The following is a 15,574-nucleotide window of genomic DNA, read 5'->3' as shown; positions in this document are numbered from 1 at the left end:
TTACCTTAATTATTAATTATGTTCTTCAGAAACAGACACAAACTATTTAATGAATTAAACAAATTAACACACTGAGTAAAACAAGAAAACAAATCTCATTTCAAAATATTAGTACAGAATCAATTCAGTGATGATTAACCAGGCTGCATCAGGGGTGAACTCTTCCTTTTTAACTCCTATGTGTTTAATTTAATGTGTAGCTTAAACACTTCCTAAATCACTGAGACATTAGGTTATAGAGTCTGTAACTGGCCATATTATGGCACAGCAGTTAGGGAATTTGCCACATTAGTATAAGAGGCACAATAACTTTGCAGCTAAACACACTGCATTTTAATTTACATAAAACAGGCCTCAGCTTGTAAATTACTAGTAATTCAGACATCATCACTACATATCAGACTACCACTATTCCTTTCATGGGGCCATTAGGCTTCTAAAATACTTATAAAACCCTGATTGCTAACCACATCCTTTAGATCTAAAACAGAGCCTTGTGTTGTCATCACTGCAGATTTTCCCTCTGAGTTATTTAAAATTATTACGTCTAAAATCAAATAAGAACAGAAGTATGAGTTGTTTTCTCCCCCTCTCTGTTTTGCCTGCATGCAGTCCTCTTTGCCAGGATAGAAAACATTAAGCAAACCTTATTACATGTAATCAACAAAGAAATCAAGGCCTATTGGCTATTCCGTGTCTCCCCAGCAAGGTGGAACAACTCTGCTTGTGGCTCTCTGCATTTTCTTTCAAGGGCAAATTGGCTTGAGGAAACCCTTTTTCCCAAAAGCTGGTTCTTAACTAAATATGGGAGCAATGGGGTACATCAAACCTGTGTGTCTTACCTTTTTGAGCTTTTGCAATTTATTTTTGGCCTGGATCAGTTCAGTGACCCAGTTTATCACATTGTGGTACCCGACTCCCCTTTCTGTTGGCATTTTTAAAGTTCATCCTGAGGACCAGTGGTGGAAGTTTCTCCTTGAACTCTCCCAGATCCCCATACACCTCCTTTTCTCTAGCCACATTAAGCTTAGCAATAGTTGAAAGCAGTAAGGTCATGGGTCTTCTCTGTAAAAATCCTCCTCTTGCTCCCTGGCCATTACCACCTTTGCCTGTGCCCAAAGCTTTGCCTTCACAAAGGTGACAAAAAGTTCCTTATTTATTTGAGAGCTCTGGTAGCCCAGGCTGCATAGAAAATTAGTGCCTGATGGTCTAAAGATTGCTAAACTAAGTGAACAGTACAAAGAGTATTAAAAGCCCAGGTTAATCAGAAGAAAACTGGAAACTGTCATTAACTAGAGTAACATTAGCAGTGAATCCAAATATTGCCAACACAGTTTTCAGGGAGAAAAATGCTATTTTCCACATGACAATAACTGTTTACCATGCAGATTGGTTTCTGACCTACTTCTCAGAAAAGAAAGTTAAATATCTGGGATTATTGGAAAGTAATGACTTTCTGCTTTCCACCTGCTGAATTGACTTTGAATTTCAGATTTGGCTTCTTTCTTTCTACAGAGCTGTCAAATTACAGTATCAGGTAAAACATGAACAGACTGTCTGGCTGCTTGTGTAAAAGGAGATGGATGAAAAGTTTGGCTGATGTTTTCACAAGTGCCTAGTGGTAGTTTGCCACTTTAGTTTTAGGAAGCAGACATTCCTTATGGGACTTCTGAGGGGTAGTGCTCAGATTTTTCAGGACAAACCAGCCTTTATACACAGCACATACGATGATTATTGCCACCTAGTTTTTAAGATTTTAACCTTGGTGGATATTTCTTTATCTTTCTTGATGATATCCTGCTTCTCATTTCCATCTAGGCCTGAAAATCATTTAGAGTATAATGAGCAAAATTTATTTTCATGGGATTCTCAGATGTTAATGGAGAGTGTTCCATTTATAGTCCACATTTCCATCCATGAATTCACCAAGCTCCATTTTAAAACAAGTTGAATAGTATGCCCCCATATTAATAGAGTTTTCCACAATATTACTGCTTTCAGCAACAGACCTTTTATAATACAAATCCCTCAAAAAACATAAATTCAAGTGGGAAGTCTGCCTCCTCTTCCTTTGGGGCACATACACCACAATTTTACAAACTACTTGGACATCACTGAAATAAAGTTTAGTGTTGTAGTTTGGTCCATTCCCTTTCAGATGCCACCAACTTCCTCTGTGTTTCACCTTTTTGAGAAATTTCTTGCTGAAATACCCTCAGCCACCTGAGAAACAGAGTTGACTGATCAATTTGAGATCAGAATCATGTTTTGAAAGGAGTTACTGTGGATTGCCCAGCTCGGAGCTGCTGGCATTTGTGGTTTGGAGTGGATGTGCTTGACCTGAGCAGAGACAGGTACCTAAAAAATGAGTCCATTAATAACTAAACAAAGCAGCTGACCCAAGCAGCACTCCCCTCCATCAGGCTGCTGAAGATATGCACTGTGCTCCCCTGGTAATTGTCAGATCCACCCTGCATCTCTTATTCATGGGTTTCTGTGAGTGGGTTAGACTGCACACTGCAATCAATTGAAATCAACTCCATTCATTGCATTAGGCTAACTTTATGCTCTTAAAACCAATTTTAAATACACATCCCTGTGCAGGCACATTAAAAATGTCAGGCAGCCTGCCCCACCATGGTGACATTTGAAGACATCTGCAGAAAACCATAGAGGAAATTTATATCCAGAGGTAAGATGGGTTTCCAGCTTCTGATAAAACTGTGCTGTCAGGGGAAGAGAAAAGGAGGGAGGGGTAAGGATCAAATTGAGTTTCAAGGATCAAACTGAGTTCAGGGCAGATGCTGGAGAGACAAGGATGTTTCATTTGGCAGTAGGTGCACAGGACTGCCAAAGAAACACAGAAACTCTTGTTTAACTCTCAATTGGTGCATTGTTTATCCACAAGTGAGGCTGTGACCTTGCAGAGGGCTGTGAGGCTGAACGCTGCTGCTCATCAGCTCAGAACAGGGGACTGACCCCATGTGGGAAGGGCTGCACACAAATGACACCACAGACTGCTGCACATGACTTAAATCAAGAATGAGAGCAAAGGAATTCAGTAAAACACAGAATATTTTAGGAGCCTGGAAGGGGTCAGTATGTTACAGTCCAAACCCCAACCCAATTGCTCTGCTGGCCAAAGAGGTGACGGCAAAGACCAAATCAACACCGTTCTGCCAGGAGCTTTTGTGACACCATTCATCATTTCATGCTGTTCCTAAACAACACTAGGGCCAGCGTCAGTGTAATTGCTAAACCAAACTCAGGGAATTGCTAAAAGCAACCCATTTCTACAGAAATACAGAGGAATGCTGTTCTCCTGTTTCCACTAGCAGAAGATTGGGATTTTCTGTGGACACGTTATAGGATTGAATCTGAAAGATTACAATAACGATCCTGTACTTAGAACAAGAAACACCTTTCTGTTGGCAACGTTTAACATTCCAACTCTTCTTGTCTAGAAAAGAGCTTGTAAAAAACAATGAAGTGGTTTCGGAAGCAATTATAGAGAAAAAGGAGTTACAAATTGCAAGGGATTTGAGAACTACTAGAACTTGTGCTAATAATCAGAACTTCCAATTTCCTTGTGTTTCTAAGGGCAGTTTGAAAAATAGATACAGGAATAAGCTGAAAAGTATGTAACTGGACTTTTTATCCTATCAATATTTTGTATAAGAAGGACATAAGGAATAAAGATGATGTAGCTCACAAAAATCTCAATATATTTACATTCCTAAAGCCAAGTTGGAAATTGTTTTTTACAGAGGGGAAGTCTCTGCATGGATCTGGGTATGAGGCCATCCCAAAATCTTTATTTTGAAAAATGCCTGGATACAATTTCCAGAAGTTAAAATCCTACCAGACATGAGGCATGATATTATTCCTGTGCTCAAACATGTTGAAATGTTAATTAATTTTTTGAATTAACAGAAATAACATTCTAATGAATAGAAATTAGAATAAAGAAGAAAAGAAAGAGAAATGAGATCCATGGAAATTCATGAACCAATGTAAAGGGATTTTCTTGCAAATGAGCACATATAATAGAAACAAATCCTAAGAATATTAATGAATAAAATATGCACTCTAGCAATATCTGTCTTTTCTATGTGATGCAATGATGGACAATAACAAAGCTTCAGCATTTTCAAGGAAATTGGAACAATAGCTCTGGAGTTCACAGGATGCATTTTAGGAGAAAATGCAGTTTCAAATAAGAACAGAGCCCACAGCACAGCTAATTTGTTGGAATTGAGTGGAATTTCCTTCATTTCCTTAGCACCATCACTAACAAGAAATCTAAGGGGAAGAAGGACATTCTGGCTCCTGAGTCCTACCTATAGTGTCTGTGAGCTGAACAGGATTTCCTAAGGCTAACACAAACCTCTACCAGGCATCAAAGCACACCAACTCTTCCAAAATCCATATTCTTTTTTTAAAATGTCAGTATTTAATGGGATTTGCTTCAAGTCTCAGCTTCACACTAACAGTATGGGTCTTGTCCAGGCTTGTTCCTTTCTGAAATTATTCTGAAAATGTTCTTTTCTCATGTCACTTTATGTGGCCTTGCTCCACATGCTTTGGCTGAGGAAGACTGCAGGTGAATTCCCACCCTGATGTCCCTAACTCTCAAATGAAAGTGTGAAGATCCAGCTCTGCCCTGAACCAAATCTTCATCCCGACTCTTCCTTAAGCAAGGCTGCAGTGATGCCATCCCATAACTGACTGAACTGGAAGCTGATCCTTTCCACCTCCAGAGGGGCACCAGTTCAGAGCTTTGCATGCCATTGATGCAACTTTCACTCTGAAAACACTGATTTTCCTGCTTGTTTTGTATATCCCAGCCCCTTTTCACTAACTACACAAAGTGGGTATCTTACCCACAAGAGACAGACACAACCACCTGAACTAGTTGACAGAATCAAGACTTCTACAGTTTAATTAGAAACTGCATGCTTCCTATTTGAAGTGGAAATTTAAGTCTGTAATTTGGGAATATATGAAATTTTAAAGGAAAGGATAAGGTAGGAGTTGATGGTAAATGTGAAGCTGTAATTAAATTTTAAAATATAACAATCTTGCTAAGGGGCAGGAGTGAAAGCATATGAAAAAAGCAAGTGCTACAGGAAAAGGAACTTAGTGCTATGCTGTGTGTAAAGTCATGGAACAATAGTTTTGTTTGACAAGTTTTTATCTTTTTTTTTCTCAGAGAAATGTCACCCTTAGAGTCTCTAGGTCTCTGCCCCAGCCTTCTACAAATTTGCTGCCTTGCTCCAAACTTGGTTCCTCAGATTGTAGCAGATTCTAGTGCATAGAAAGGAGACATATAAACAGCAGACTCTTAATTTCCCAAGACTTTCATCAGGTCAGAGGAGTCTGGGTCATTTTCCATGTGTAGAGGGTGCCCAGGGAGCACGAATTCATAGTTCTTGGGAAATGATGGTGCTGCTCAGGGCAGACCCTGACAGGAAGATTTTGCCTCATGCTGTGCCCAGAACTGCAGTGGGTTTCCAATTCCAGAGAAGTCTGCACTCACTCCATCTACAGCATCCTCACAGCAACAGCTGGAATTACAGGTGATGCAGAGCTGAAAGATCAGGACTGAGATTCTTAGACTGACTTCATGTACACCAGCTGCAGCTCCTCCTCATGAATCCCCAGGTTTCATTATCCTAACACAACTGGAGCTTTAAATATATCTATATTCACACACAAGGCTTTTCTGTGATTGATCTGTTGATCCAAGAACCAGCACTGTTCTGCAGATGGAGAAACTATGACTAGCAGAGGGAAAGCAACATCTCTGAGGCAGCACAGAAGGTCAAAAGAGGAAGAGAAAAAGGAGAAAAATGCAGAAATTGAAAGCTCTCACTCAGACTATTAACAGGTTGAACCTCTTTAAGCAGTCTAAACCCATCTGCATGTAGCTGCTGCATTTAAAAACAGAGAAAACACTTGATACAAATCAGGATGGTTTCACCAAGAAGGCCTAAGAAATCTCCAGGCACTGAGTAAGTGACTTCTTACAAGTGTACCACAAATGCACAACTGTTTCTTCCACAAATTTGAGGAAACTGGTTATAACATGCATAAGGAATGACTTTTTAAAAGTAAACACGTGAACGTAAATTATCCTTTAGTGTAATTTCCCTGATTAAGCTTCTAACATAGGAGCAAAATTGCTCCATGCCTGAGGAAGACATGGTTTCTGGGAAATATTCTGGTTTTACCTTGTAAAGTAGCTTGTAGCCTGGAGATCTGAGTCCTGAGGACGGAGGTTATCATACACATATTTCAGATCCTGGATGCTCTTCAGCTCAGGCAATCCTGCATGCAGCATCTAAATGTAAATAATATTAGATCATTAGTCCACTGTTCTATTGAAAACAAATTTAAATGAAACAGGCCCAAGTGAGAGAAGGAAGGTTTTACACCAAAACAGTCTTGTAGAACAGTTTTGCTGATCTGAAAAGTGATTCTGATGCTAGAGAAATGTCTGGAATAATAAAGTGAATATACTGCATTGTAAACCTCCACACTGAGGCACCTGGAGGAGGCATGGGTCAGAATCAATGATCCATTGTAGTTATTTATTTTCTTTTCTGACACCATAACCTCAAGGTGTGCATGGCTAAGCCTTCTTCAGATCCTTCTAATGGAGATAAAGGGAAAGTGACCAAATTCAGCCACCTGAACAATAGTAAGCAGATTTCTGTGGTGGTCTTAGCCCTAATTCAATTTAGCACAACATCAGCCTCTCATTTGTAACTCCTGTTTCCACCAGCTCTGCTCTGGGCTCCTCCTGCAAAGGGACCACAGATGCACTCCCTTTACAGTCAGAGCAGTGATGCCTCAGGTTTAACTTTTATATTTTTCAGATTCTGTGCTGCTTTAGTGTTTGGGTCTGGGCTTCATATCAGGGGATGGTGAATTCTCTTCACAGAATAGGGAAAAAAACCAATTCCTGCTCTAGCTGGGCACCAAGGACAAATGATCCAAATCTCAGGCCCAAGAGCACAAACACCATGGGCTGGAGAGAGAAAAACAAGCAGGGTGGGACTGCAGGGGCTAAAGCTGGAATGGGACAATGAACTGCAAGATGCAAATGGAGCAGAACTGATCACAGTGAGAGACCCCGGGAGCGCTGGTGCATTTTGGGGCCATTTTGGTTCATCTTGGGTGCAGGCCTGGCTGGGCTCTTGTGCTGCCCAAGGTGGATCCATGGAGGAGATCCTTTGAATAAATCCCTGCTTTATTCTTTAACTCCAGCTAGTCTCTGTTCTAGGTCAGCCTTCTCCAATATGCAAATAGAGCAGAACTGATAAAAGCGAGAGACCCCATGACCTGCTGTCCATTTTGTGGCCAGTTTAGGTTATGCTGCCCAAGGTAGATCTCTTTGAGGCCTCCTAATAAATCTCTACTTTATCCTTTAGCTCTGTCTAGTCTCAGCTCTAGGTCAGCCTTCACAAGACATCAGGAGAAGAGCTTCTTCAGACACTGATTCGTGGCAGGAGCCCTGAGTGGGCAGTGAGAGCTGCCCTCTGGAGCAGGTATCATTCTCCATGGATGAGGGACAGAGCTGTTCTAGTTAGCCAGATCAGATTCAAAAACCAAATAATATCAATATTCCCCTTGCAAAGGAAAAACTTGAGGAGATTAGACAGCCCAGTGTGTCCAATTGCCCATGCAGCTCTCTCCAGGCATTTACAAATGTCAACAACAATAAAATCTACTCTCTTCAAAACCTACTGATTTTTCTCTGCAATCACAGCAAGCTGAGAGTGATTTTTTTTTTTGTGTGTAATGCAGAAAAACATCACTCCTTCAGATTGCACAGATGGAAATGTATCTGAATTTGCAGTCTCTACTGTGTATTTTCCATTGATATTAATGTCTAGCTCAGACAGAAAGTACCACTGAGTTTTTCAAGTAACAGCAAAGAAAAAAGGACACACTGATTTTATTTTAAGGTTATTCCTTCAAACATTCTCAACATCTGTACATTTTCTTTTTGGCATTATGAGGAAAATCTTCCTCAGCCCATTCCAAGCTACCACTGGAGAGTTAGATTGCTGTCTTCACAGAGTTTTGACTGGCAAGGAGCAGAGAGACAGAAAGTTCAATGAGGTGAATTTAAGTGGATTGACAGCAAGGACAATAACAATATTCAGCACTGAAGGACACACAGTGCTATTTATAAATATACCTTCAACCCATTTATAAAAGATGAGAACAACTTTTGCCCCCTTTGGATTAAAAAAAAAAAAAAAAGTTGTTGCATATTGTTGCAAATTAAGCTTCTTGCCCTTCACCAGGAAAGGGAGTGATAAAGTCCCTTTTAATAACTTTCTATATGAAAAAATATTTTTTACAGTAATGGCGTTTGCATTTCTTTAAAGTAGTCAGAAGGTGTTTGTGTCTTGCCTTCACCCTCTTTGTAATAGTTCACATCAAATCTTTAATGAGAGCAAAGCTGATGAACTACAGGCACTTACACAGCTGAACTCTGCCAGAAGACTCTTGGGTCTCCCACAGATGTTTCTGCTTTTGAAAGTGATGGAAACTTCATGGATTATTTCTTACTCCCAGTAGCAAATGTCAGTACAGCTTTAGAGACATGCTGCTCACCACCAAGAAATAACATTAATTCCCAAACTGGGCCAAAAATCCCTCCATTTGTTCATAATCATGTTTGCTCTAAACCACTAATTGTCACTGATCACCCAGGGTACAATTTACTATTCTGTGAGAATTCTGTAAACTCAATGTAATATTCTGTGATATACTGTTTTTCAGTCTTATTTTAATTTTTTTTGAACCATGTTTTACAAATAGCATCTGGGAAAACAGAATGTGGGAGTAGAATTAAAGATTAATGATGCAGGTTTCCAAACAGGGAGAGAAATCTTAGACTTTCACTGATACAAAGAAGCAGTGATTAGTTTATCTTACCCCTCCATGATGACATCTGAAATTCTGTGTGGAAATGAATTCTAAGTGGAACTTCAAAGTCTATTTATTTTTTTCCAGAAATGACCAATGGAATGGAATAATTTTAATTTTTACAATTTCTGACCAACACCCCACTTCAAGTGCAGAAACAGGCTCACCTTTCCAAATATTACTGGCAAAATCAGGTGCCCTCAGTGTTTGTTTAACTCTTTTTGCAATGAAGAGCTCGTGGATGGGGTGTGCGTGTGCTGCCAGTTATTTTTCACTTATGAAGTGCAACGCAACTGACTGAGCTGCATCCCGCTGACAAATATTAATTCACATCTGGATGCTGACTTTTAGCTCAGCTCTGTTACCTCTGCTACAAGATCAGCAGGAACAAAAGATGCAGCATGTCCTGAATAGAGACAAACCTGAGCTTTGGCCAGGCAGAGAGAGCTATTTCAGAGCTGCTGCTTGGAGCATTTTCCTAACAGGCTCTCTATTATCCCAGGGTAATCTGACATCATCATCTCTGCCTCTTGCAGAAAGAAGGACAAGGAGATGGGGCTTTATTTGCCCACACAGTTTTAGGCAACCTGTTAAGAAATCCTGCAGGGATTATAGCTGTGGATGAGAACAGGCTGATCCTGAGCTTTCCAGAGGCTCTTTAACCTATCCAGGATCTCCTACAACCCCACCCTGCACTGCTTCCAGAGGAAAGTTGTGCTTTATGATGAGAATGCAGTTTTGTGCACCTTTGTGGCTACTAAGCAGCAAGTTCAAGAGATCTGGAGCAATCCTTCCTGCTCTGTGGTAGAGGATCTCTCTCAGAATCCCTGCATCAGAATCCATGGACAAGATGGAAGAGGCAAGGGGAGAGACTGCTTCAGTTTCTGTCTCCCACCCCCATTGAAAAACTGGAGATGGTAAATTGGTGTTTACAGAGCAACTTTTTGGCTGTACCCCAATCTCAGCAGCTCTGTTTATAAGGCTATGCAGGCTTTTTTATGCACAGACCACTCCCTTAGGTTGTGGGGCCCTGCACATAAATTCTGGATTGATATCTTAGCCAAGCATCTTAGCAAATATTAGTTGATGTCATATTCTCGTTGTACCCATGAAGAGCAAAATCATTAACCTTTCCCACACAAGTAAATAGAGACATAAATCAGATATGGAACTTGCCACAGCACAGGAATCAGTAGGAATACTTACTGATAAAAGCTCCTTTAAAAATCTATAAAAAAGAATTTAAAAACCTGTGTCAATATGGGTGCTGCCCTTTATTTCCTGTGTTTGCATCCTAGGGAGCGACTGTGGAAACGTGCAACCCCCCATTGTAAAGGCATCACTAAGTACTGTCAGATCCCCCACCCTGTGAAATATTTCGCTTACTTTGTCTTGTAAACATGAACAGGGACGGCAAATTAAGACCTAGGAAAAGGGCTCAGTGAAATTCCAGAATGCAAAACTTTTACCCAGCTTCTTTTGCAGATTCTGCTATTTTGTAAGAACCAATGCATTATAAAATGGAAAAGACACCAAGCAGCTTAGCTTTCCTTTTCTCACAAAATATTACTGAAAGTGACCAGCTTCTTTGCACAGGAAGTGCAGCACCTGGGCACCTGATACCTCCTCAAATCAAATCTACTGGAAGCAGCAGAGAGGTGGGGAAAGGGAAGAGAACCCCAGAAATGGACTTTTGTTTTCATCCTCAAGCTCCTTACCATCTCCAGCAGGTTCAGGAGTAGCTGGCTGTGTTTCCTGACTATGTTATAAGCTCGACAACAAAGCTCCACAAACTCCTGGAAACGCTGTGGGTTTTTCCCCCCCTCTGTTATGAAATACTCCATCTCTGATGTGAAGATGAAGGGAGCTCTGTCCCTGCAAAAGAGAACAATTACCTGAGAAATTTCACCCAAAATAGCTAATCATGCAAGACAGTTAATAATTGTAACTCATTATTCACATTTGTGTTTTTCAGTATTACCTTCCTCATTATTTCATCTCTCTCTTTCTCAGGGTGGAAATCCCTATTGCTCTAAGTGGGACAGAGATAAGTTTGACAGCAAGAGCCTCTGAGTGAGAAATCCAACAACTGAACAAGTGTTTTCTTCTGGTTCTGCTTTGCTTTTCTTTTTAAACCGTCATTGCTTTAATTTCTTGACTCCATCCTGAAAGTGAATCTAGAAACAAGTTCTCTCTTGGTATTGAAATATTTAAAAGCTGTTCTCAAAGAGGGTGGGTTATAAATATCAACTCCCTACTAGGCAAGAAGGGAATTTAAGAAAAAACCCTACACCTCCACAATCCAACAACAAGAAGAAAACCCCAAGGTATGATGCTATCATTAAATATGCACCATTCTGAAGAGATATTTCTGACTCAGGTTCAAAGGGAATATAAATACATTGTCTTGTTTTCCTTACAGTTACTCTGTGTTCACCCTTGGGTAAATAAGGTGCAGAATCTGACAACATGGATTGCCTTTTTTTGTAATCGCCAGCAGAGTTTGTGGCTATGGCATGCTATTGCAGAAGAAAGCAGATGAGCCAGGCTTGTCCTAACAATCCTATCATTCAATAGTTCCAGAAAGGCCTGATAAACTGCATCCTCACACAGAAAAACCTACTGCAGTGATTTACTCATCCCCACTGCGTACACAGAACCACGTAAACACATCAGAGGGCTCTATTCCAAGGCAATATACAGTGTGTTAACCCTTAATTCAAAATAATTTTAAATAAACTCAAGTGTTCTTGCTAAGTTCAAATGCAGAAATAAATTTCAGGATGTCTATTTCTTGCTAAAACCTCAAACATGGGCTGAGTCAAACCATTGCTTCCTGATACATTCATAAATGAGACAGATGAGCCTTCCTGGGAGTTTTCCTCATCTTCCCATAAAAATGGCTGTCTTACTTTGCTGCAGAAAGAAAAACAAGTTGTCAGGTGATTATAGACTACAGCTGGAAGTTTAAGTCACAACAAATGCTCAGGCGGCCTTCCCACTTTTATGTTTGGAAAGGCTCCATGGCAGCCAACAGTGAATCCACAGCTCCCATGGTTGTCTTTCACCTCCTAGCAGTGCGCGCCACTGAGGTGGTTTTTAAAAAAACATAAAATTATTCAATACAGCAAAGTACTACTAGGCATGATAAAGTTCCACAATAAAAATTCTTACCCTCCATGTTTTTCTGTACAATGTAAGATGTGAATTCACATTGGAGAGTTATGTTAAACTGTTACACAGTTATTCTGTAGTTTTGTGCTGTAGATCTCAAAGAACTACACACCTGTGTCTGTTACTGATATCTGAGAGTTCAGGTTTGCCCATAACCTTCTTTCACTCACTCACTTGTCTTTTATCTTATTCTTTATCAGTGGTATTGGAATATATTTAATAATATATTAATATATTAATAATATATACTATAAATACATTAATATGAATACATTAATATAATAATACAGAATATAAATATATGGCATAATAAATATTATTAAAATAGACATTAAGTGTTAAATAAATTGATACAATTAGAATAATGAAATTCAATTTGTGGAAGCCCATAGGAAAGAGAGATATAGAAAATTATCAGTGTTAACACCTTGATGTATATGTGGATAGAAGGCCAATCTAAATCCTGATTTGAAAGCATTTTAGCATCTTGAAAAGGTCTAAACCCCAAATTTGTTCCTGGGCAAAAATATTCCAAATCAAAAAACTACCACCATAGATATGCTGCATTTTGTTCAAAATTCATATTTGATTTCTAATGCCCAACTGCATCGAGACACAATGACACCAGGAAAACACAGCCCTTTCTGAGCCAGTCCAAGTCTCCCACACTGAGCTACTTGAGCTGAAAATAGATACTGCAATCAGAAATTACTTTCCTGGAAGAAATACAGTGTTTAACATTGCTGGGTTGGGCTGTGGGCCAATGTCCCCATCATATAATGACTGCAACATTAATCATTTCTCTTACTGTTGTTGCTAAAGGATCTGTGTGAATACATGGCTGATATTTTAATATTTTTAGTATTTATAAATTAATTTTATTTGTGGGACGACTGAAATCAGTTTTACAAGGTTCTTAAATTTCTCAGTATCTTTTTTAAATCTTTAAATTTCTCAGTATGTTTTAGAATATATTCAGTTCTAAGGCATTAGGCCAGTCCTCCCTTGTCAACATGCAATAGATGATGTAGGAATTAGATTTCCCCAGTTCTTTTTAAGGTCTTTTACTATCAGAGCCTCTCCCTCAAGGTAAACCCTGCAAAACCTGGATGCTGAAGCTCCAGAAAATAAGCTGGCTGTTCACAAAGGGAACACTTTGCAATGCAAATAAAAAAAAAAATTAGAACATGGGAAAACAGAATATGGGAAACAAGACCCACTAGAAGGAACAACACAGCCATTTCTCACAACAGCATTATAAAATAAAGTTTCAGTGGGAAGAGACACTCCCTGAACAGCACATAAAGGATTCTGGAAAACCAATTGACAGGATGAATGTCTGTGCACAGATGTAGAATGTTCCTTGCTGTTTTCACAAACTCCTTTGGATAATAATAAACCAGAAGGGAAAATTCTCCAGCAAAATTACAAACAGCCAAGTCCAGTCACTGTCCATCGAGAAGGGAAAATTTACATCAGCAAATAGAGGCAGTTTCAGCCTCCAGAAGGAGAAAAGCAATGGGTGCCCTGTTGCTGCCTGTACCAAACCCTGTGCAAATGGTGCAGTTCTGAATTTCTGTATTTAAACCAGGACACCTTTAACAGGCAGATTTTCTGGGGCAGATTGCCAAGATCACATTCTATTCAGGCTTTTATTCAGAATATAAGCAGTGCATCCAAAGGCCTGGCAACAACAGCCTTCACCTAGACCTCTATCTGTCATCACACATCTTGCTCACATGGACTTATCTAGAAGTTACAAACATTAAATATTTTTTACCCAAAGCACCCTCAAGACCACAGCTAAGGCCTACAATACTTTACATGCATGTTTGATGACCAATGACTGTGCAATAGCCAATGGGACAAGACCCTCCTGGCCTAAAATCTGTATTGATACAACTTGCTGCCTCCATCAAACTGAAGAAATGCCTGGCATCAGTTTAAAAAAAACCTGCTATGATGAAGTACTTCCAAGGAAAAGCCTTTCACCATATCTCTGTAGACCAAAAGCTCTTTTTTTCTTATTTATGGTGTGCTAAAGAAATATGGAATTGAAGCATTGTTGAAAGACCTCCATGCGTAATTATAATGTCTGGTACCATTATTTTTAGAAAAGAAAAGCCTCACTGAGAGAAATAGTATGGCTTGAGATTGACCAAGGATGTACAGCCAATAAAGCCCCCAAAATCATTAAAGCTACCTTATCACATCTTGCCTACTCTTTTCTTTCCTTTTTCTTTTCCCCCTCACTACAGCCCTAGATGAGATTAATGAACCCTTTGGTTTTAGAGTAGAAATCAGTCAAAAAGGCAATACTCCTGTTTATGACAGAGTCTGATTGCAATCCTGGACTTTAAAGACTTTACTATGGCTGTGACAAAAGAGTTTACTTAAGACATTCAGTGAGAAACAAGGCTAATTCATGGGGGATTAATTTTATTTTTTTCCTTTTTTTTTTTTTTTTTTTTTTTTTGCTTTTAGAGATTTAAGATTTTCATGAGAATGTGTTTTGCAGTTCCTCTGGAGATTATGAATGTTTGGATGATAAATCATGAGAGGGGAAAAAAAGAAAGGAAACCTCAAGGAAATGAAGAGATCATCACACAAAAATAAACTTGGTCTGGGGTGATGGGAACATCTGCTGGGACTTCACTGTGGGCTGGAATTATGCTGCATTCCAAGAAAACCAGTAAGAGCATCAGGATTTGATAGGAAAGACTAGATGTAAACTGATTAACAAAGCTTGTAAGGTCAACAATGGTTTTAGTTCTTCCTACTCTGAACCTCACTGTACAGAACATTCAAGAATCATACACAGACTTCTTTTTATATTAAGCAGGAAAAACACATGAGATAACCAACAACAAATGATTTCTGCTCTGCTCCAAAATAAGCTTCCCAATAGTGCACTTCAGAAAAGTCCAAGTCGCACTCATTAATAAAATGAGATAAATCTGCTGTAGTCCACATTTTCACATGGACAGTGTGAGAAACCACAGAGAACTCTGAAATTTAAAAATCAGCTGCTCAGCACTAAAATCCACCATGTATTCCCTGACTGCTTTTAAAATCATTTTGTCTGAGTCAAGAGTAACTGATAATATTCAGCATGACTATGTGGAATTTAGATGTATCCAATAAAATAGGAAAAGCTTTTAGGGAGTGCTTGACTGCTGACATCCTTTGCAGAAAAAGCCAAACGCTTATTGAAGAACACAAAATAAATGAACATGAGTGCTTATTTCTCTAAAGCCAAGTGAAAATATTTAATCATAGTAATCATAGACATTTGTAGACACAGTAAAAAGCCATAATCAATGGCACTCCTTTTATATATTAAATAATGAAACAGGGAACAACCATACAACACAATTCATCACCAGCAAACAAAGAAATATGCCTGGGCTACAAGAGATGCTCCATTTTTCTTCTTATCAGGACAAGATCATAA

The 15,574-nt window shown here is 39.2% G+C and overlaps 1 protein-coding gene across 1 annotated transcript in view; it reads right to left on the bottom strand.

Annotated features, from left to right (window-relative positions):
- The window catches only part of PIK3C2G (phosphatidylinositol-4-phosphate 3-kinase catalytic subunit type 2 gamma), a 190,033-nt gene that overhangs the window by 44,718 nt on the left and 129,741 nt on the right, over positions 1–15,574 (bottom strand). Inside the window, exons 24-25 of the mRNA XM_036401795.2 lie at positions 10,665–10,821; positions 6,234–6,343 (exon numbers count right to left, since the gene is read on the bottom strand). Of these exons, the coding sequence (XP_036257688.1) occupies positions 6,234–6,343; positions 10,665–10,821 (267 nt within the window). The remainder of the gene's footprint in view (positions 1–6,233; positions 6,344–10,664; positions 10,822–15,574) is intronic.

This window comes from Molothrus ater, chromosome 5, assembly GCF_012460135.2.
Source record: "Molothrus ater isolate BHLD 08-10-18 breed brown headed cowbird chromosome 5, BPBGC_Mater_1.1, whole genome shotgun sequence".
Taxonomy (NCBI): domain Eukaryota; kingdom Metazoa; phylum Chordata; class Aves; order Passeriformes; family Icteridae; genus Molothrus; species Molothrus ater.
The sequence above is the reverse complement of the archived record's forward strand: the minus strand, read 5'-3'. Positions and strand labels throughout refer to the sequence as shown.